Consider the following 22383-nt stretch of genomic DNA (forward strand, 5'->3'; position numbering starts at 1 on the left):
CCGAACCCCCTGATACGGGCTGTTCGGTCCCTGTAGGACTGTTGTCAGTGTTAAGCAGCTGGGATGAAAATCAGCACCTCCAAATCTGAGACCATGGTCCTCAGTCAGAAAAGGGTTGCGTGACATCTCTGGGTCGAGGAAGAGATCCTGCCCCAAGTGGAGGAGTTCCTGTATCTCATGGTCTTGTTCACGAGTGAGGGAAGAATGGAGTGGGATATCGACAGGCGGTTTGGTGCAGCGTCTGCAGTGATGTGGACTCTCTAGGTCTGTTGTGGTAAAGAAGGAAAGGTAAAGCTTTCAATTTACCAGTCAATCTACGGTCCTACCCTCACCTATGGTCACAAGTTGAACAAGAACAAGATCGCGGATACAAGCGGCTGAAAGGCGTTTCCTCCGCAGGTTGTTCGAGGTCTCCATTAGAGATAGGGTAAGAAGCTTGGTCATCCGGGAGGGACTCAGAGTCGAGCTGCTGCTCCTCCGCATAGAGAGTAGCCAGATGAGGTGACTCGGTTATCTGGTTAGGATGCCCCCGGGGGCCTCCCTGGTGAGGTGTTCCGGGCATGTCCCACTGGGAAGAGGCCCGGGGACGATCCAGGACACGCTGGAAAGACTATGTCTCACGGCTGGCCTGGGAATGCCTCGGGATTCCCCCAGAAGAGCTAGACGAAGTGGCTGGGGAGAGGGAAGTCTGGGCTTCCCTGCTTCAGTTGCTGCCCCCACAACCCGACCTTGGATAAGCGTAAGTAAATGGATGGATGAATATTCACAGACTGTTTTTTATATTCCGTGAACAAAGCCATAAAACATTTTAATAAAAGTTTGCCATTGCATAGGATAATGAAATAAACTTGCAACTGTGTTGTTCTGAGTACTGGGGACTGAGACTTCTAGTCTGGAAATTTTTCCATTTACCATTTCGATAAGACAATACTGTAACAACCACTGGAAAATTGGTAGAAAAGGCTGGAGAGTATTTTTTTCCCCTTTAATGTAAAGATGGTTACTCCTGTTGCTTTCTTGTGCCATCATCTTTGATAACACAATGTTAAAAGGTCACATGAATTTTTCATGAGTGTGGCTGGAGGATCTTACCGTGCTTGCAATAAGGAAGTGACTGAGTATACATGGCTTTGCTCTGTCAGTTATTGGAAAGTCCTAATGGAATAGGTGAGGGAGATACAATGCTTCCAAAGAATATGAATATATGTTCATTTGTTAAATGTACAAGAGCAGAAAAATTAAAAGTGCACACTGCTACACCCCCCAACCCGCCCACCCCCTCCCCCATTAAACGTAGGGTCGGCAAGTAACTTAACAGCTTGTGGAGGCTCATTATGAAATAGACATTGTTGCAGTGCCATACATTCATTTTACAAGGTGTGCAATAGGTTAAATACAACTCAGAGATAAGTGGTATGGAAAATGGATGGATTGATGCAATCCTAGTTGATACTGCATGTTTATGAACTGTAGTGGTGTAATAGTTTATTACCTGCAGGGCGCCGTTGGAAATTCAGCTACTGTGGGTCGAAGTCGAAGAAGAAGAAGAAGAGGTGGAAAGCGGGTTCTTTGCCAGAAAGCGAAGAGGAAAGCACAGAGCCTAGAACTGAATCTTGGGACTTTGTATGTTGGGAGTTTGACAGGAATATCTCGGGAGTTGGTGATGATTAGGAGAAAGGTTGATATATTGTGTGTCCAGGAGACCAGGTGGAAAGGCAGTAAGGCAGTAAGGGTAGAAGTTTAGGGGCAGGGTTTAAATTATTTTACCCTGGTGTAGATGGGAAGAGAAATGGAGTCGGGGTTATTTTAAAAGAAGAGTTGGCTAAGAATGTCTTGGAGGTGAAAAGAGTATCATATCGTGTGATGAGGCTGAAACTTGAAATTGAGGGTGATATGTATTATGTGATTAGTGGCTATGCCCCACAGGTAGGATGTGACCTAGAGGTGAAAGAGAAATTCTGGAAGGAGCTAGACGAAGTAGTTCTGAGCATTCGAGACACAGAGAGAGTCTTGATGTTGGTGAAGGAAATAGGGATGATGAAGAAGTGATGGCTAAATGCGGCATCCAGGAAAGAAACTTGGAGGGATTGATGGTGGTAGACTTCGCAAAAAGGATGCAAATGACTGTAGTGAACACTTTTTTCCAGAAGAGGCAGGAACATAGGGTGACCTACAAGAGCAGAGGTAGAAGCACGCAGGTGGATTACATCTTGTGCAGACGATGTAATCTGAAGGAGGTTACCGACTGTAAGGTTGTGGCAGGGCAGAGTGTGGCTAGACAGCATAGAATGAGGGTGTGTATGATGACTCTGGTGGTGGGGAGGAAGATTAGGACGACAAAGGCAGAGCAGAGAACCATGTGGTGGAAGCTGAGACAGGACGAGTGTCGTGCAGCTTTTTGGGAAGAGGTGAGACAGGCTCTCGGTGGCCAGGAGGAGTTTCCAGAAGACTGGACCACTGCCAAGGTGATCAGAGAGGAAGGCAGGAGAGTACTTGCTGTATCTTCTGGCAGGGAAGGAGAGATGGAGACTTGGTGGTGGAACCTCACAGGACAGGAAATCATACAAGGAAAAAGGGTAGCTAAGAAGAATTGGGACACTGAGAGGACGGAGGAGAGGCGAAAGAAATACATTGAGATGCGACACAGTGCAAAGGTGGAGGTGGCAAAGGCCAAACAAAAGGCATATGATGACATGTATGGCAGGTTGGACACTAAAGAAGGAGAAAAGGATCTATACAGGCTGGCCAGACAGAGGGATACAGATGGAAAGGATTTGCAGCAGTTTAGGGTGATTAAGGATAGAGATGGAAATATGTTGACTGGTGCCAGCAGTGTGCTAGCTAGATGGAAAGAATACTTCGAGGAGTTGATGAAGGAGGAAAATGAGAGAGAAGGGAGAGTAGAAGAGGCAAGTGTGGTGGACCAGGAAGTGGCAATGATTAGTAAGGGGGAAGTTAGAAAGGCATTAAAGAGGATGAAAAATGGAAAAGCAGTTGGTCCTGATGACATTCCTGTGGAGGTATGGAAGCATCTAGGAGAGGTGGCTGTGGAGTTTTTGACCAGCTTGTTCAATAGAATTCTAGCATGTGAGAAGATGCCTGAGGAATGGAGGAAAAGTGTGCTGGTGCCCATTTTTAAGAACAAGGGTGATGTGCAGAGCTGTGGGAACTATAGAGGAATAAAGTTGATGAGCCACACAATGAAGTTATGGGAAAGAGTAGTGGAGGCTCGACTCAGGACAGAAGTGAGTATTTGTGAGCAACAGTATGGCTTCATGCCTAGAAATAGTATCACAGATGCATTATTTGCCTTGAGGATGTTGATGAAAAAGTACAGAGAAGGTCAGAAGGATCTACACTGTGTCTTTGTAGATCTAGAGAAAGCTTATGACAGAGTACTCAGAGAGGAACTGTCGTACTGCATGTGGAAGTCTGTAGAGGCAGAGAAGTATGTTACAATAATACAGGACATGTACGAGGGGAGCAGAACAGCGGTGAGGTGTGCTGTCGGTGTGACAGACGAATTTAAGGTGGAGGTGGGACTGCATCAGGGATCAGCCCTGAGCCCCTTCCTGTTTGCAGCGATGATGGCTATGCTGATAGATGAGGTTAGACTGGAATTCCCGTGGACCATGATGTTTGCAGATGACATTGTGATCTGGTGTAATAGTTTAATAGTTGTACTGTATTTATAGTAGATGTACCAGTCTTAATGTGTACAATGTTACTACACTGAAGGGTGGCATTGCAACGTGCCCTACCAGGAGGTTTACATCATTACTGGTGGTGCTCTTTTGGCCTTCTTATGCACGGATGTTACTAGTCAGTGAATTTGTATTATTATTATTATTATTATTACAATTATTCATTTTTCACATACAGTTCAGTGTAGTGAAAATTGTTTTGCCCCTTTGTCAAATTCTTGTTTTTTTTTTATGTTTAAGATCATCAAACAAATGTAAATATAAGACAAAAATAACCCAACTAAACATAAAATGCATGTTTTAAATGATTTTAATTATCAAGGGAGAAAAAATAACTACTGAAAGATACCTGGCCCTGTGTAATAAAGTAATTGTTAAATCATGACTTAACTGTGGTTAATTTCTTTGGGAAAGCTGGGTTCATTTTCACTGCCTACACCAAAGCCTGATTAACTCCAGATCTGTTCAATCAAGAAACCACTTAAATAGAATCTGTCTGACAAAATGAAGTCGACCAAAAGATCTGAAAAAACTGAAACAAAATGTCACGATCCAAAGAAATTCAAGAACAGATGAGAAATCAAGTAATTGACGTCTGTCTGTGTGGAAAGGGTCACAAAGCCTTTTCTAAAGCTTCAGTGAACTACGGTGAGAGCCATTATCCACAAATGGAGAAAACATGAAACAATAGTGATCCTTCCCAGGAGTGGCTGGCCTACAAAAATTACCCCAAGGGCCCAGCAACGACTCATCTAGGAGGCCACAAAGGAATCCAGGACAACATATAAAGAACTGCAGGCATCCTTGCCTCAATTAAGTTCAGTGTTATTGGCTCAACAATAAGGAAGCGATTGGGCAAAAATGACATCCATGGCAGAGCTCCAAGGTGAAAACCACAGCTGACCAAAAAGAACATAAAGGCTTGTCTTTGAAAAAGAAAAACAAAAAGAAAACATCTGAATGATTCCCTAGATTTTGGGGAGAATATTGAGAATATGGACTGACAAAAGTTGAACTTTTTGGAAGGTTTCTGTTTCTTCACATCTGGTGTAAATGTAACACAGCTTTTCACAAGAAGAACGTCATACCAACAGTCAAACGTGTTGGTAATGTGATAGTCTGGGGCTACCTGCTCTTTCAGGACCTGGGTGGCTTTCTGTGATTGATGGAACCATGAATTTTGCTTAGTGTCATATAAAAGTAATATCAAAATACACAACTAACTGATGATGATCTTCTCTCTCTAGTGACCGTGTAAAACCATTACTTGGACTATTCAGCGAGCTTGAAGCCCTGCTCGCTAGCATCAACGTTAAAGCCGGCAGTATTGATGCTGTCCTATTGGATGCTGGCTGTTCTTCCATGCAGATGGATCATGCAGAAAGAGGCTTCTCGCTCAGCAAGGATGGGCCCTTGGACATGAGAATGGATGGAGAGAGGTGACCTTTTTATCATATAAAAAATGTACGGCAACAAACTATGTATCCAGACATACAATTTCTATATTTTGGTATTAAAAAACAAAACAAACAAAAAAGTTGAGAATTTAGTAAAGAACAGAACCGATAATCTTAATTTGAATTTACACGAAAGGAATTTGTTCCAAAACAACGCTACAGGGAAAGAAAGAAGAAAAATGGCACCCTCTGTTACCTCAAAGTGGTTTTCAGGCCACTTTGACAGAATCATTTGTTCTTTCTGATTGAAGTGGTAAATTTGGTATTCATGGTGAGACTTGAAAATGTCATAACAATAGCCCAACAAACAAAGGCTCTAAGAGAGTCAATAAGAAGACTCTTTATATTATACTTCATCAACTGATTTTTTGAAAAAAATATTTTTCCTGTCAGTAGCACGAGGCTCAGTGGTACATATATTACATACTGCAAAAAATTACCAATTTTTTAGGCAAATGGAACTTACTCCCCTCTTCCTTGTTCTGTATTCTGAGAGAGGTGAACACAAGAAGGAATACAATGTCAATGATCAGAGTGGTATCGGGTATACTTTCTATGCTTATCAGGAGCGCTTAACATCTGATCCAACGTGGAAATTACAGGCCAACTTGTGTGAATTTAATGATAAAAGGTAATAATCCGGCTCTGTGTGTGTGCATTTATATGTATGCTTCTGTCAAGACAGTTGGAGGTTTTGGTGGATGGTACAGTGTTCCCTCGTTTTTCACGGTTAATGGGGACCAGGAAAAGGTGAAAAACCGCAAAGTAGGATTTGAACCATCCCCCCCCGAGGAATTTCCGTGGATGTGTATATGGGTACCAGAATGTTTAAAATATGTAAACAGTATTTATACATTACATATTTGAGACAAAGATTACAACAGTACGTGTATTTACGTAAATCTTTAATTATGAAACCTTATACAGTAATTAACATTTATTATACAGTAATTAACATTCATCAACATTGCCTTCTGAGAGAGGCGAAGAGGCTTGTGTTGGTGGCGGAGGAGAGGCTCTCACTTGACTCGTAGATTCGTCAGGTTCGTCAGCACCTTCTTCAGCCTCTTCATTGTCGTCATCGGGCAAGATTTGGTCGAAGAGAGCTTTGGCCTTTGTCCTGATAATATTAGTGTCCAAACTCACTGTCTTTTCCCTGCAATCAGCAACCCACAATGTCAATGCAGCTTCCATTTTCACAATTCTCTTATTATGCGGTGTTACCACACGTTTTGCTTCCTTATTGAAGGTTATTGAAGCAGTTTTGCGGATGTTTGGTTCCTCTTTCTTTATGTACCGCACTGTAGATTCATTCACGCCATAATGGCGTGCCACAGATGCATAACTTCTGCCCTCTTTGATCAAATCTAAAAGTTTCACTTTTTTGCTGATGGTCATCATCTTCTTCTTCCTCTCGGGCGCCCCCGAGGAAGCTTTCGCAGGGGCACAGCGCTTCGGCGGCATTGTAAGGGCTTAACTAATAAAAAAAAAATATCACTTAAACAAAAAAAGTTATTGCGAACACAACAGCGTGGACGAGACTGGCGAGACACAACAAGGGAAGATGCTGGGTTAGGCTGCGATGATGCGCAGCCAATCAGCTCACGGGATAAATCCACTTGTGCTCTCATTGGTCGATGTCGCGCCGGGAAACAATCACGCGCCTTGTATGAGTGCCCGTACAGTACAGGCATGTCCATAGCCTCTGAGTCAACTTATCTCTTTGTTTGGCATGCAGGGAAACCTCTCGCGCGCACCAACATGAAACAATGCGTCTTTCCGCAATATGGCTGCGGAATGAATATTTTGGAAAAACCCGCGAAGCACTGAAGCCACAAAACGTGAAGCGCGAAGTGGCTAGGGAACACTGTATTGTCATTATTTTAATGTGTTCATCCACTATTAAGAAGAGGAACAAGAAACATTTATTTATGTAGAGGAATTGCTTTGGCATCCTTTTGAAATATGGAAAGTGTAGCCTATGTATGTATAGTATATGGATTTTCAGGGGACATATTACGGAAAATTTACTTTCTAATGGTTTCTATATGAATAGAGTAGTTGAGTCTCTGGAGTGCCTGCCCACCCTTCAAGAGTGAAATTAGACAACCAAGTAAATCGTTCCTTATCTGCCTAGTTCTGAGAATGTGTCTGTAAATGAGGTGTACTGCACTTCTGCTAATTTAGATAATGGCCAACCCCACATCGAGTTTCTCTGCCAATGCAATTCAGCCATTTCCAAGTGACGGCCTACTGTAAAACAGTATTATGCACCACCATGTAGAAACACCTGTCATTGTAAAGCCAAAGGGTAAGCAGAGCTGCATGGAGTCTTGTTGGATGCACGGATTAGCGTTTGCTGACTGCGTTAGCTTCTGATAAACTGCACATTATTTGTTTACTCTCTGAAGTTGTTGACAGAATGGCACTAGGGGCTATTTTTGTCTGGCAATGTGTCCATGGGCCATAAACACACAGTGTAGTATATGAAGTATTGCCTCCACGAGTGCAAAAGCTTTTATTGTCTTAATCGGTGCGCACTTTTTTTGTAGGGATGAGGAAGTACCGATACCGCCGTTTTTCAAGTTATCAGGTACTCGTGAAGCCTGCCGATAGCAGTCACCAATACCTTAAGGCAAAAAAACAAATCTGACATTAAGTCCTCATCGCAAGTAGTTAGCGCTACACTGCGGCGGTGTTATGACACATGTTCCAAGCAGACCAGGAGAAGCTAATGAAAGCCTGTACCTCTAGTATACTTGGTTATTGTAATGGTCTTATGACTGGACTCCCCCAAAAGAGCAATAAACAGCTGCAACTCATTCAGAATGCTGCAGCTCGGTTTCCGACCAGAACTAAGATATCAGTTATTACTCCAATTCTTATGTCTCTACAGTGGCTCCCAGTCACCAATACAATAGACTTAAGTTCTATTACATGTCTATCAATCACCAAATGGTTTAGGTCATGAATACATTAAAGAAATGCTAATGGAATATAAACCCAGTAGGGCTCTGAGATCTACAGACTCAGGTCCATTGTCCAAAGCAAACATGGTGAAGCAGCATTTAGCTCTACAAACAATGGAATAAGTTGCCAACAGATGTGAAGTCAGCCCTATGTGTCAATCTTTTTAAGTCCAGGTTAAAAACTATTCTTTTTCTCATGCTTATGATTGCGCATTTTAGAACTATTACAGAGCATTTAGATTTTTTAATGCTCTTTCTTGCACTATGTATTTAGTAATTTTAGTCTCTTTGTTTTTTTAATGCTTTTAAGCTGTCTTTTACTTTTTTGTTCTTAGTTTTTTTTATGGTTTTAATCATGTAACGAACACTAAGTTACCTTTTTTATGAAATGTGGTATATAAATACATTTGCCGAGCCTTGCCTTTTCCCCACCTAACATCATCATGGTTCATCATTTTGACCCCTATGACTATCAGCCATAAAGGTTTTCAGTTGTATCTCACACTTGGCAGGATTCACTGCTGTCAGCAACGAGGTGACGTCGCCAACTTTAATTGGTCTTCCCTTTGTGCGTAGGTTCTCCGACATGCCCTGTGCTGCTGACGTGGTGAATACCTTAGATCACCTGGCTCTTGCGTCTATCCTAAGTGCTTATGGTGAGGAGCGACATGCCAGGAAAATAGCTTCAGCCATTGTGGAGTCACGCCGCGTCAACCCCATCACCCGGACACAGCAGCTTGCAAGTGTGGTAGCAGGTAGCGAGACATAATCCTGATAAATTCCCAGTTTTCTGAAGGCTGTAACGGCATGAACCACAGGTTGAGTTCAAAGCCCTTTCCCAATGGGAAATTTCAGCTCGCATGAGCAGTGATCACTCAATTGTCTTCCCTCTGTTTTGTGTCTGTCCTTTTCTTTTTTTTAAATAGCAATGGCATAAAGGCATGAGTCTGAAAGAAATTATCAATGTCATCAAATTAAACTTCCCTACAGTGGACATTTTAAATAGATACAGTACTGAGAAAAGGTATTGGCCCCCCCCCCCCTTCTCAAATTCTTATATTTTTGCACAGTTTCGCCACTTTGTTTTTTAAGATGGCGGCGCGTGGATATGCATCGGCTGCTCTCTGTCCCAGACAAATGGTGTTTTCGTGCTTTTCATCTTATAAATCAGTGTTTTAGTCCGTCTTCACCATGTCTACATGTTCCAAGATGCAGATAGTCAGAAGATTCTGCTCGACATCAGCAGAACTACTTTTACAGAGTTAAACTCTCCTCTCACCAAGGAGCTACGGAACTGGGGTTACACCGGGTGCCTACAACAGCTGCGACCGCCACTCCTGCATCGTGCCCACAGTGGAGGCGCCACTAAAGGCGAAGGAGGAAGCAGAAACGGGGCAAGCGCGGAGGTATCCGAGCTAGGCTAGTGGCTAAACCACACAAGCTGGCCAAGTCCCCCCGCCCGCCATCCTTGGATCCCTTCCATATCGGTCCACCCGGTCCACCGATGATGCCGTCTCCACCGCCCTCCACTCTTCCCTCACACACCTGGACTCTATGGACTCATATGTCAGAATGCTGTTCATAGACTTCAGCTCAGCATTGAATACCATCATCCCTCAACAACTGATCTACAAACTGGACCACCTGGAACTCAACACTCCGATGTGCAACTGGCTGCTGGACTTTCTGACAGGGAGCTGTAGAGCTGGTCCACTGTTCCGCGGCCAGGACGAAAACCAGACTGCTCCTCCTGAATCTGAGATCCTCTGTATGTGTTACGCATATTTATGAATTGACAATCAAGAGTATAAGGAAGAGACCTGGCAAAAATGGCATCCAGGGCAGACTTCCAAGGCACAACCCACTGCTGATCAAAAAGAACATAAAGGCTCGTCTTACTTAAAAAGTAAATAAATAAATAAATAAAATCTGAACGATCCCCAAGTCTTTTGGGAGATTATTATATGGACTGACATGATGAAAGTTGATCTTTTTGGAAGGTGTGTGTGTCGTTACATCTGGCATAAATGTAGCACAGCATTTCAGAAAAAGAACATCATACCAACAGTCAAACATGGTGGTGGTAGTATGATGGTCTTGGGCTGCTTTGCTTCTTCAGGACCTGGACATCTTGCTGTGATTGATGCAACCATGAATTCTACTCTTTAACAGAAAATCCTGAAGGAGAATGTTCAGCCATCAGTTTATGACCTCAAGGTGAAGCGCACTTGGGTTCTGCAGCAGGATAATGATCCAAAACACACCCGCAAGTCAACTTATGAATGGCTTAAAGAAACTAAATTGTTTTGGATTGGCCTAGTCAAAGTCCAGACTTGAGTTTGATTGAAATGTAGTGGAATGACTTTAAAAAGTCAGTTCATGCACGAAAACCCTCCCATTTTTGCTGAATTTCAACAATTCTGCAAGGAAGACTGGGCCATAATAACTTTTAAGGTAACTTTAAATTGTTTTATTTTTCCCCCTTAATAAATTAATTCACCTATTAAAAACAGCTTTTTAAGTTCGCTTGGATCATATTGGTCTGATATTCATATTTGTTTGATGATCTTTAACATTAAAGTGGGGAAACTATGCAAAAATATTAGAATTTGAGAAGAGGACCAATACCTTTTCACAACACTGTGTATCGTCTTGCTTTCTTCTATTGAAAGATGCTAAATAGAGCTTGCCAATCGAGATGTTTTTTTCCATGCCATTTACCCCTGCCTTCTTCTTGTCTCCCTACTCACATGCATGCAAAAACACCTGACAGTAATGGTAACACATACAAGCTCATGCCCGACACACATTTGTTTGTTTCTTCACTGATTCCCCCTTTTATTTATATGCCTCCAAGATTTGAGGTTCTGAATGAATGAAATATTGTCGTCAATACTTATTGCAGAGAGCAGCATGTGCGTCAGCGTCACCCTGGGAGAACAGGTGTGGGTAAGAGCAGCCGTCTGATCTCTTTTGAAGAGCAACAGCAAATCACTGCCTCTGCTTATTTGAAACAATCCAAACTTTATTGACGCAAGTAGCACCGGGGGCTCTGTGCCCAATTGTGCCACAAATGCTGACAAGAAAAATGTCATTTGAGAGGAAATAACACATTTATGAAATTGCGCTTGTGCACCTGCACCCAACTATCACATGTATAAACAACATGAAATTCAGACTCTGTGACTACTCATGCTGAGTTTTGTTTCCTTTTTTTTTTTTTATTTATTGCAACATTTTCTTGCTCTAGAAACAAATTCAAGTTGTTTTCTTCAGCTAAAAGGAATACAATGAATACCACTGATTGAAAATAAAAGCCGTATAAGACAACATGGCAAACATTTCCAATTAGCCTGATTTGCATTCACAAGGTCCAGCTGTTTACTAAACATCATGTGGTTGAAAATAGTTTGATTAGTCTTTTTTTTCATATCAACTGCCCACAGTGTCAATAGCAACTACATAGCAAAAGTAGAAATGCAGGGGGAAAAAAAGGAAAATAGCAAAGCTCGTTTCCAACAAATTCCATTTTGCATGCATTTTAAATATATTCTAAATGTTTCTGTTATTGTTTTATCATAATGTTTAATTCAGTACCTACAAGCACATCACGTTTTCAGCTTTTTAAAACGTATGGCATTCCATGGGGATAAGAGTTGTGGATGTCTGTGCGGCCTTGTACTCATAAATAAAATGTCACATTGACAAATTTGAAGCGGTACGATGGAACATGTGGCTCACACATCTGCCTCACAGTCAAGATTCATGGTTTGAAAAAGCGCGGCCATTTCTCTGTGGAGTTTGCTTTGCTTGCGTCAGAGTTCTTTGCGTACTCCAGTTTTCTCCCACGTTCACAAAACATGCATGCTTGGTTAGTCAACTCTAAAGTGCTCATATTTGTGAAAGTGAGTGTGAATGGTTGTCATTTGTGAGGTTTAAAATTTGTCTATAGATGTACGGTAGCCAACAGTATGAAGACAGACGAGCAACGAGACGTGGAAGGTTGGATGAATTTTCAAGGACAGTGGAAGCTTCATCCGGACGGAAGTGGGATTGATGATTTTGGTAATCGGGAAAGGACCTATGAAACGGGGAGTGAGCTTACGTGATTCAGTCTGAAGTGGGAGTTCGTGAGAAGAAAGCCAGACAGATTGACCCACCTTGTATTCGGGCGTCGAGGAGCGATGACGGTCCGCGAGCTGTTTGTTGCATGCGGCGGACCGGGTCAATGCCGCACGGACGTCATTCCATACAGCCCGGATCCGCTGGAGATGATCCTTGACTGCGGGGACTGCCACTGCCCGCTCCTGCTCCTTGAACAATGGCGGTTGGTAACCATAGCAAGCCATGAATGGGGACATACCGGTAGCGGAACTGGTTGAGGGAGTTGTGGGCGTACTCAATCCACGGGAGGAATGAGCTCCAGGAGAAGGGGTTGCATGCGGCAACACAACGGAGGGCTGATTACAGGGATTGGTTTGCCCGCTCCGTCAGGCCGTTGGTCTGCGGATGATATCCCGATGACAAGCTGGGTGCTGCGCCCACCGCTTTACAGAATTCCTTCCACACCAGGGATGAGAACTGAGGACCTCTGTCAGAGACAATATCGATGGGAATACCGTGGAGTCTAAAGACATGCTGGACAAGGAGGTCAGTAGTTTCGAAGGCGGATGGTAGCTTGGGGAGAGGTATGTAATGGACAGATTTGGAAAAACAATCGACAATGGTGAGAATGACAGTTACCTTCAGAAGGAGGTAGATCGGTAACGAAGTCCAGAGCAATATGGGACCAAGGGCGGCTAGGTATAGGCAATGGACGCAGCAGCCCAGCTGGGAGCAGGTGTGAAGACTTCCCTCGGGCACAGGCGGAGCAGGCTTGGACGAACTCCCGGGTGTCTTGAACAAGGCTGGGCCACCAGAAATGCTGCCGGATGAATGAATGGTGCGGGTGATGCCAGGTGAGTTTGGAGGTATGAGCCTACTGAAGAATGTCAGAGCGTGCAGAATCTGGTACGAACAGGCGGTTTGTAGGCCCAGTATTGGGATCCGGGTGAGTTTTTTTTCAAGGAGACGCTGAATGACTTTGCGTACATGGAGGCGGTGTTCTTCGGGGGAGCGGGAAAAAATGAGGATGTCATCAAGGTATACAAATACGGACCAGTTGAGCATGTCATGGAGGACGTGAGTAATACAATAATGCAGTCTGGAAAACTGCAGGGGCGTTGGTTAAACCGAATGGCATGACCAGATACTCGAAGTGTCCAAGAGGGGGATTGAAGATCGTCTTCCATTCGTGCCCCTCTTGGATACGGATGAGGTGGTAGGCCTTCCGTAGATCCAATTTGGTGAATACCTGGGCATCACAGAGGGGGTTCAAACGAGGGGTTGATGAGGGGAAGCGGAGATTTATTCTTCACGGTGATATCATTGAGACCACGGAAGTCAATACATGGGCGGAGAGTGGTGTCTTTCTTTGCAACAAAAAAAACTCCAACTGGAGAAGAGGACGGTCGAATGAGTCCGGAATCCAGAGAGTCATGTATATAGTCCTCCATAGCCCTCTTCTCAGGTCGGGAAAGGTTATAGAGACGACTGGAGGGAAGAGGGGCCCCCGGCAGCAGATTAATAGCACAGTCATACGGGCGGTGGGGGGTAGAGAAATGGCCAGGTCTTTACAAAATACCGGAGAGAGATCATGATATTCTCCAGGGGCTCCGGAGAGGTCAACGAGCATGGAAGAGGGTGGTGGTGTACCAGAAGGAGGTATTGCTGAGAGCAATACCTGTTGTGTGAGGGAGTGTAGGGATTCCGTGAGTTCTTGGAGAGTCTTTTCTTGTTTTTTTATGTGGGCTACTTGGAGAGTGAGTGCTGTCATCAGTGCCTCCGGAGTTGCTGGGTCCATAATGACCGAAGTATTCTGACACGAATAGAGAGTGGCTGAATCCAAGAGCAGTCGGAGGCAGATGTGAAAGGGTGAAGAGTTTATTGATGAAAGGTAATGGCAATGGTCCTAGGTGGGTTGGCAGGCGGCGGTGTGGACAGGCGGCTGGCTTGGCAGCAGGAATTACGTGGATCAGGAACACTGGGGGAAAACACACTGGAACAAGGAGACACAGGAGTCAAAAAGGGAACGAGGAATAGGGTGACTTACGTGAGGTAAAAGGGACCGTGGTACCACTGAAAGTAACTTCAATACTTCGGCGAGGATTTCCTGGAACAGGGAGGTTTATATACCGGTGGTGATAAGGCTGATTCGAGACAGGTGCTGAAAACAGAGAAGGTAGGGGAGAGAGAGAGAACGCAAAGCGCCCTCCCGGCTACAATAATGGAACTGTAGGCAGTATATGACACTGTTTTTGTTTGTACTGACTCCATAAAGTGTTTGACTTTTCAGACATTATTACAGTGACTGAGTGAATATAATGATTTGCATATTGTCGCTATCTGATTTTTTTTTTAAAAAGTCACTTTTTTACAGGAGCAGTGAACTGTTTTAAAGCAAGTATTTAACAATAATTTAAAAAACACAAATAAATGACAGCAATTAGACATATTTAGCATCAGAAACATATATGTTCAGGTAATATTCACATATAATTAAGACTTTTGAAACCTTGAAGTTCCTCTCAGATTTGAAGGATAAGGTAAAATGCCTCAACAAAACTTTCATCAAAGCAATCGACTTTCATTGAAATCAATGTATTTCATCATTCATAGCTTGATGGCTAATTTAGCCACATTTTGAATTTTGTTTTTGAAATTTTTATAATTTGTTTATACTTCTCGGCCACTGTATGAGCCAAAACTGTATGTGGTTTTCATGGCGCCCACGGCGAGGTAGGACACAGGACGGCGCAAGCTCACCCCTATTTGACAGTAACTAGCTTGCTAACAGGGAGTAGCCCGGCACCTTTTCCCACTGGTTTAGAGTTAAAGTGGGCTGCAGCTTGGCAGTATGTATTTGTCACTGTTACAATGGAAGGCCCTGGCTTCACTTTAAAGTAAGGATAAAGAGGAGATATGTGATCCAAGTGAAGCATGTGTGGCTGTGCTATATTTTATTTCAGCTAGACCGCTTTCAACCAACCTGGTACATTTAAAGTAGTGGAGAGGTCCATCGCTGTGCTGTACCATGTCACTCTACGACATTTATTCCTGTACTCCGAACAGGGACACTGCATTAATTTTTCTTCCTCTATTTTCTCCATGCTGTTTTCACTGTACAAATTTTCCAAGTTTGCCAAAATGTCTTGCTGTTGTCACTCTGAAATCCCTCGGCCACATCCTCGCCGATTGGATATGTCTGTTGTAACAGTGGTGATGTGCCGAAATTGAACATCTTTCAAGGCGGGTGCGTCTGTATCGGTGGCAAATGCCCACCTCGTGTTTGGCAGTCAGCTGCCATGGCATCACATGCACAATGCATAGGTTGGTTTACAGTACACTGTGCTGTGCTAGGTGCAGTGTAAAAAGGCATTTATTTTCCACAGTCTCCATTTTGCTGCAGCTGCTCCGTTTCTTGCTTCCCTCAGTATCCTGTGAAATAAAATCTGCTTTCTCTGGCCAACAGCCACATGTTGAGAATTAAAAACAGTAGATCCGTGTTCTCCATTGTTGTTGTTTGCTAGCGTGTCAAGCTCCAACTGATGCATTCAAAACAGCACAACTTAATTGTCCACGATAGACAATATTGAAGTGGAAAACTGCTTGTTTTGTGCAGTGTAAATGTGTCAGAATAGTTTTGTTTAGTAACATTTAGTTACACGTAACTGTCAAAACATGATAAGCACCTCTTAGTATGATGCAAGGCAGTTTAAAAAATACTAATAAAATAAATGTTGTTCAATGTAATACCTCCCGGACAATATTAATCAAAACAGACAAACGTTATCGTAATAGAATATTTTATATGGCTCTTGTTTTGGCTAATATTTGATTGTGCCGGTCTTCATACTATTTTAGCTTTCGCTCAGCTGGCGTTGGGCCAAAATCTCCTCTTTCCAAATTTGGTCCATTTAATGTTTTTTTCCAAAAATTGATAGTATGGTTCCCTCCCCACGTGGGTATGTTAATTTAAAAAAATTAATGACCAATCTAAAGTTTTGAAAATGGCTTGCTCTCTTTGAAGATGCAATGTTAATCGCTGTACTAATGTGCCGTTTTTTTTTTATTGCCTGAAAAGTGATGGTTTTGGAGATGTGAGTTTTCCGCTTGATGCCAGCGATATGGAGAAAGCATTCAATCAGTGTAAACTATTGCTGTCAGTATTGGAATCTGGTACATACAGTATCCATTAGGGCTCAGAGTGACCCTCTAAATCCCGATCCGCTATTTGTGTTGACAGTAACGAATGACTTATGAATCAGAATCGAATCGTTACTCCTTGTTCTATTCCGAAATAAAGAGATGTCATAGTCCAAAAAATGAAAAATCTAATTTGATCACAAACCCCAATTCCATTGAATTTGGGACAATGTGTAAAACGTAAAATAAAAACAGAATACAATGATTTGTAAATCTATTGAACCAGAAAGAGAGTACCCTGGGATCTTTTGGCTGCCACTTCTCCCTCCGAAAAAGTTTTTAAGTTTAAAATGGCTTACTTTAAGGAGGATACATCGCTGTACCATGGCCAAAGGTATAACCCGGGTTGGTTTTGCGCCTGTCTGTGCCCTAAATCCTGGCTGGCGAGGACCAGCTCCCTCCTTTCTAGCTAGCTAGCTGGCTGGCTATATGACGAGCTGTCACCATCTACCACACTGTGTTGGATCTTGCTCAAGTGCTCAACTTTCTCCCATTCATTCTTCCGCGGTTGCCATCCACCTCAAGCAATGGGTCCTTTTTGGCTTCAGTTGTGGTGCTGCCATGAAAATCCTTGCAGCTCCTCAGGATCAGCTATCATACGCCTCGTTCCGTGGAAACCATTGTCCCGTTGGAGGGCTACGACTATTTGCAACCGTCATCTATGGTCAACTTCAAAAACAAACTACAACTGCGCACATGCACAGAAACTATGCTCAGTAAGTCAAAATGGCGTTGTCCATAAACAGGCTAAAAATCCTGAAATAGTTTGTATTTTTTTTTTACAACCCCAATTCCAATGAAGTTGGGATGTTATGTTAAACAAATAAAAACAGAATACAATGACTTGCAAATCATGTTCAACCTATATTTAATTGAATACACTACAAAGACAAGATATTTAATGTTCAAACTGATAAACTTTATTGTTAGCAAATAATCATTAACTTGGAATTTTATGGCTGCAACATGTTCCAAAAAAGCTGGGACAGGGTCATGTTTACCTCTGTGTGACATCACCTTTTCTTTTAACAACATTCAATAAACGTTTGGGAACTGAGGACACTAATTGTTGAAGCTTTGTAGGTGGAATTCTTACCCATTCTTGCTTGATGTACAGCTTCAGCTGTTCAACATTCCGGGGTCTCCGTTATATTTTACGCTACATAATGCGCCACACATTTTCAATGGCAGACAGGTCTGGACTGCAGGCAGGCCAGTCTAGTACCTGCACTCTTTTACTACGAAGCCACGCTGTTGTAACACGTGCAGAATGTGGTTTGGCATTGTCTTGCTGAAATAAGCAGGGGCGTCCATGAAAAAGACATTGCTTGGATGGCAGAATATGTTTCCCCAAAACCAGTATGTACCTTTCAGCATTAATGGTGCCTTCACAGATGTGTAAGTTCAGTTTCAGTTTCAGTTTAGTTTATTTGAAAGGGGACAATGCAATTTCATAAAACACATGAAGTACACATGGTTAAAAATGCCAGAATTAGCCAGAAGGCTAGTTTTCATCTGTAGTGCCCTGGCCATGATGTAAAAAAGCAGTAAAATACATCTACAAGACAATATAATACAGGATACATAATCAAACTATACTATTAAGAGAGAATAAAACTACAAATTTTTTGGTCATAACAAAAAAACAACATAACATACTTGTCTTTTAGTGTTGGCAGCTATAGGTGTTAACTAGCCACATTTTCAGTTTTTTTGTGAAGGCTTTGTATGTTGTAAGCAGTTTAACCTCCTCAGGTACTGAGTTCCACTCACCAGCGCTCCTCACTGACCAGGCTGACTTACTGAAAGTGCTCCTACGCAGAGGAATGAGACAGTAAACCTCTGACAGAGCCTCGAGTGACACGCTCAGAGCTGTTTCTTTGGCTGATGAACTCAGCCAGAGGAGCTGGGGCCAAATCATGCAGTACTTTATAAATCAAATTTAAATCTGCAAATATGTGAAAACTGTCCCAGTTTAAAAGACTGTATTTTTTAAAAATTGCACAGTGATGATAGTGCCTTGGTTTTTTATCCATCACTTTAATTACTTGTTTGTACAAAACTTCCAACGGTTTTTTTGCATTCTGACCAGCCTGGGACCAACTGGTTATGCAATAGTTAAAGTGACTCAGAATCATTGAATGCAAGTACATTTTTGCGGCTTCAGTTGACATTTCATTTCGAATTGCACGAAAATTTGCAAGGTTTAATTTGATATTTTTACACAATTTGTCAATATGGGCTTTAAAGGAAAGCTGTGAATCTATTATTAACCCAAGATATTTGTATTGGCTGACAATTTGCATTTTTTCTCCATTAACAAGTATGTCGGGTTCAGGTGATACTCTATTTGTTTTAGTGAAATACATGCCTACAGTTTTAGAAACATTTAGCTGTAGACAGCACTCCTGCAACCAAGTTGTGACACAGGACATTGTATTAGTGAGTTTAGCAGCAACAGTATCTTTGGAGCGACCATGAACAAAGAAAACCGTTTCGTTTGCATACATTACGCACTCTGCTTCAGAGCAAACAGTGGGCAAATCGTTGATATAAAGACTAAATAAAAGGGGGCCTAATATTGATCCCTGAGGGACTCCAGAGGTTAGCCTAAGAGACTCTGATCAGCAGTTGTTAACTGATACAGATTGTGTTCGGTCATGCAGATATGATTCAATCCAGCTCACAGCTTTGCGAGAGAAGTTAAATTTTGAGAGCTTGGTAAGAAGAACAGAGTGATTTACTGTATCGAAAGCTTTCCTGAGGTCCAAGAACACCGCCCCTACAACTCCACCCTTGTCGAGAGATTTTATTTTCTCAATGAAGAGGCATGTAGCCATTTCAGTGGAATGCTTGGATCTGAAACCAAACTGCATGGCGTAGAGAGAGGGGGAGCTGCTGATTAAATAATGGACAATCTGCTCTGACACCCATTTTTCTGCAACTTTGGAAATGGCCGGAAGAATGGTTATAGGTCGGTAGTTATTCAGAGAAGTTGAGTCACCGGATTTAAAGACAGGGGTAACAATAGCCGATTTCCAGGCCTTTGGAAAGTGACCAGATGAAATTGAAAGATTAATGATTGAGGCAATAGGAGTAGCAAGAGTTGAGCCTAGATCTTTGAGCATGCTCGTGTCCATTCCAAAAACATCCTTTGCCTTAGATGGTTTGAGTGAATGAATTAAATCGATAACTTTGGTCTCAGTAATATTTGTAATAGTAAAGAACTGCGTTGCAGACAATGCAGGGTATTCCTTCCTTTGTTTTACTGCAAACTTAGAAGAGATTTCTGACACAGATTCAATGAAGTATTTGTTAAAAGCATCAGCCATCACTTGAGGTTCCGTCAGGATGTTTCCATTTAATTTAATTTGCATTAATTTTGTTTTGTTATTTTGTGTATCACCCAATAGTTTTTTAATATAATTCCAGGTTATTTTGGAATTTCCCTTCGCACTATTCAGAGCAGTAATGAAAAAGTCAGCTTTAGATTTTCTTATTTCTTTCACTACCCTATTTATCAGTGAAATAAAGTGGTGTCTATTGTATCCTGATTTGACCGACAACTTCAAGGAATGATCGCGTTCATTCATCAGTTTCAGAATAAATCTGTTTAACCAAGGAAGGCCATTCTTTCTAGCTATTAGTTTAATTATCCGTGTAAATTGTATAATAATTTCTTGTATTTTGTTGGCAAATTTAGAACAATCCTCATCTAAATTTTTACCAGCGAGTAATACATCCCAGTTTACTTCTTGGATAGAATCTTGGAAATTTTGCTGTTCATGTTTTGGTATCCTATTGGATTCAGTGGTGGCCAAGGGTTTGAAGCGCTTTTTATTTAATTTTCTTGTGACCATTATAAGATTGTGATCAGACAATCCTGTGAGCATATTGTATGGCTTCAAGATCCTTTCTGGCATATTAGTAAAGGCTAGATCAATCTGAGTTCGGGTGGAGTTTGTAATTCTCGTAGGGCCATTAATAACCTGAGTCATATCCATATCATCCATAACCCTTTTCAATTTTTTCCTAACTTTGTTAACTTCCCAATTAACGTTTAAGTCACCCATTATTATCACCTCTTTTACAAGATTGAGTTGTTTCAGTAAAATTTCCAGCTTTTCATAAAAAGCGGCATTTGATGAGGGAGGCCTATAAATAACAACAAGAATAAAAGACATTTGCTGTGACAAAGAAACAGTTAGTCCAAGAAATTCTAATCCATTCTCATCTGTAACATGTATTTGATTACAATTAAAAGTGTCCTTGGCATAAATCATAACACCTCCTCCCTTAGAACCCTGTCTGTCGTTTCTAAACATTTTATAACCAGGTACAGATAGTATTGCTGAGGGCGAAGATTCATGGAGCCATGTCTCAGATAGGCAGAGGAAGTCAATATTTGAGTCAGTGAGAAGGTGATTGACCTGATCACTTTTTGTTAAAATGCTTTGTGTATTTAAGTGTGCACAAAGAATGCCTTTTGGTGTACGTGTTGAGTCCCATATTAATTTAGAGTTATTAACGGTTTGGAACGCCCTCCATTCGCAGTTCGCAGTTACCCATGCCATTGGCACTAACACAGCTCCATACCATCACAGATGCTGGCTTTTGAACTTTGCATCCATAACAGTCTAGATGGTTCTTTTCCTCTGGCCCGGAGGACACAACCTCCACAATTTCCAAAAACAATTTGAAATGTAGACTCGTCGGACCACAGACCACATCAGTCCATCTTAGATGAGCTCGGGCCCAGAGAAGCCGGCAGCGTTTCTGGGTGTTGTTGATAAATGGCTTTTGCTTTGCATAGTAGAGTTTCAAATTGCACTTACGGAGGTAGCGCCGAACTGTATTTAATGACATTGGTTTTCTGAAGTGTTCCTGAGCACATGTGATTATATCCTTTACACCTTGGTGTCGGTTTTTGATGCAGTGCCGCCTGAGGAATCAAAGGTCACGGGCATTCAATGTTGGTTTTCGGCCTTGCCGCTTACATACATTGATTTCTCCAGATTCTCTAAACCTTTTGATGATATTATGGACCGTAGATGAAAATTGCCCTAAATTGTACGTTGAGGAACATTGTCCTTAAACTGTTGGACTATTTTCTCACGCACTTGTTCACAAAGAGGTGAACCTCGCCCCATCTTTGCTTGTGAATGACTAAGCAATTCAGGGAAGCTCCTTTTATACCCAGTCATGGCACCAACCTGTTCCCAATTAACCTGTTCACCTGTGGGATGTTCCAAACAGGTGTTTGATGAGCATTCCTCAACTTTCTCAGTCTTTTTTGCCACCTGTCCCAGCTTTTTTGGAACGTGTTGCAGCCATAATTATAATATATGTTAATTATAATTATAGTTAATTATTATTTGCTAAAAACAATCAAGTTTATCAGTTTGAACATCAAATATCTTGTCTTTGTAGTGTATTCAATTAAATATAGGTTGAACATGATTTGCAAATCATTGCATTCTGCTTTTTTTATGTTTAAAACAACGTCCCAACTTCATTGTAATTGGGGTTGTAAGTAAATACAGTGTGGCAGCAGTTGCTACTCTTGTCAAAATAAAGTAAGACGTATTCTAAGATACATTCTGGAGTCCAAAAATTCTGATTGGATTATCGCTTTTTTAGGCCCACTTGAATCCCTTTTCGAATCGCTCATGATTTTTGCTCAGTATCAGAATCAGAATCATCTTTATTTGCCAAGTATGTCCAAAAAACACACAAGGAATTTGTCTCCGGTAGTTGGAGCCGCTCTAGTACGACAACAGACAGTCAATTTACAGAACACTTTGGAGACAGAAAGACATTGACAAAAAAGAAACAGTCACTGAGCAGTAAAGGGTTGCTAGTTATCTGGTAATGCCGGTACATTATTTATTTATTTATTTATTTTTGGACAATTGTGCAAAAAGATGCAGAGTCCTCTAGCACTTAGAG

At 41.9% G+C, this 22383-nt stretch overlaps 1 protein-coding gene across 5 annotated transcripts in view; it reads left to right on the plus strand.

Annotated features, from left to right (window-relative positions):
* The window catches only part of mettl15 (methyltransferase 15, mitochondrial 12S rRNA N4-cytidine), a 120136-nt gene that overhangs the window by 79199 nt on the left and 18554 nt on the right, over nt 1-22383 (plus strand). For 3 of the 5 annotated variants that reach the window (XM_061758659.1, XM_061758667.1, XM_061758687.1), the window contains 2 exons: nt 4952-5143; nt 8707-8885. In XM_061758659.1, the coding sequence (XP_061614643.1) occupies nt 4952-5143; nt 8707-8885 (371 nt within the window). Of the gene's footprint in view, nt 1-4951; nt 5144-8706; nt 8886-11035; nt 12170-22383 lie in introns of those variants that run through there. The other 2 variants (XM_061758697.1, XM_061758677.1) reach the window with 2 other exon arrangements.

The sequence above is a fragment of the Phyllopteryx taeniolatus genome, chromosome 2 (genome assembly GCF_024500385.1).
Source record: "Phyllopteryx taeniolatus isolate TA_2022b chromosome 2, UOR_Ptae_1.2, whole genome shotgun sequence".
NCBI lineage: Eukaryota > Metazoa > Chordata > Actinopteri > Syngnathiformes > Syngnathidae > Phyllopteryx > Phyllopteryx taeniolatus.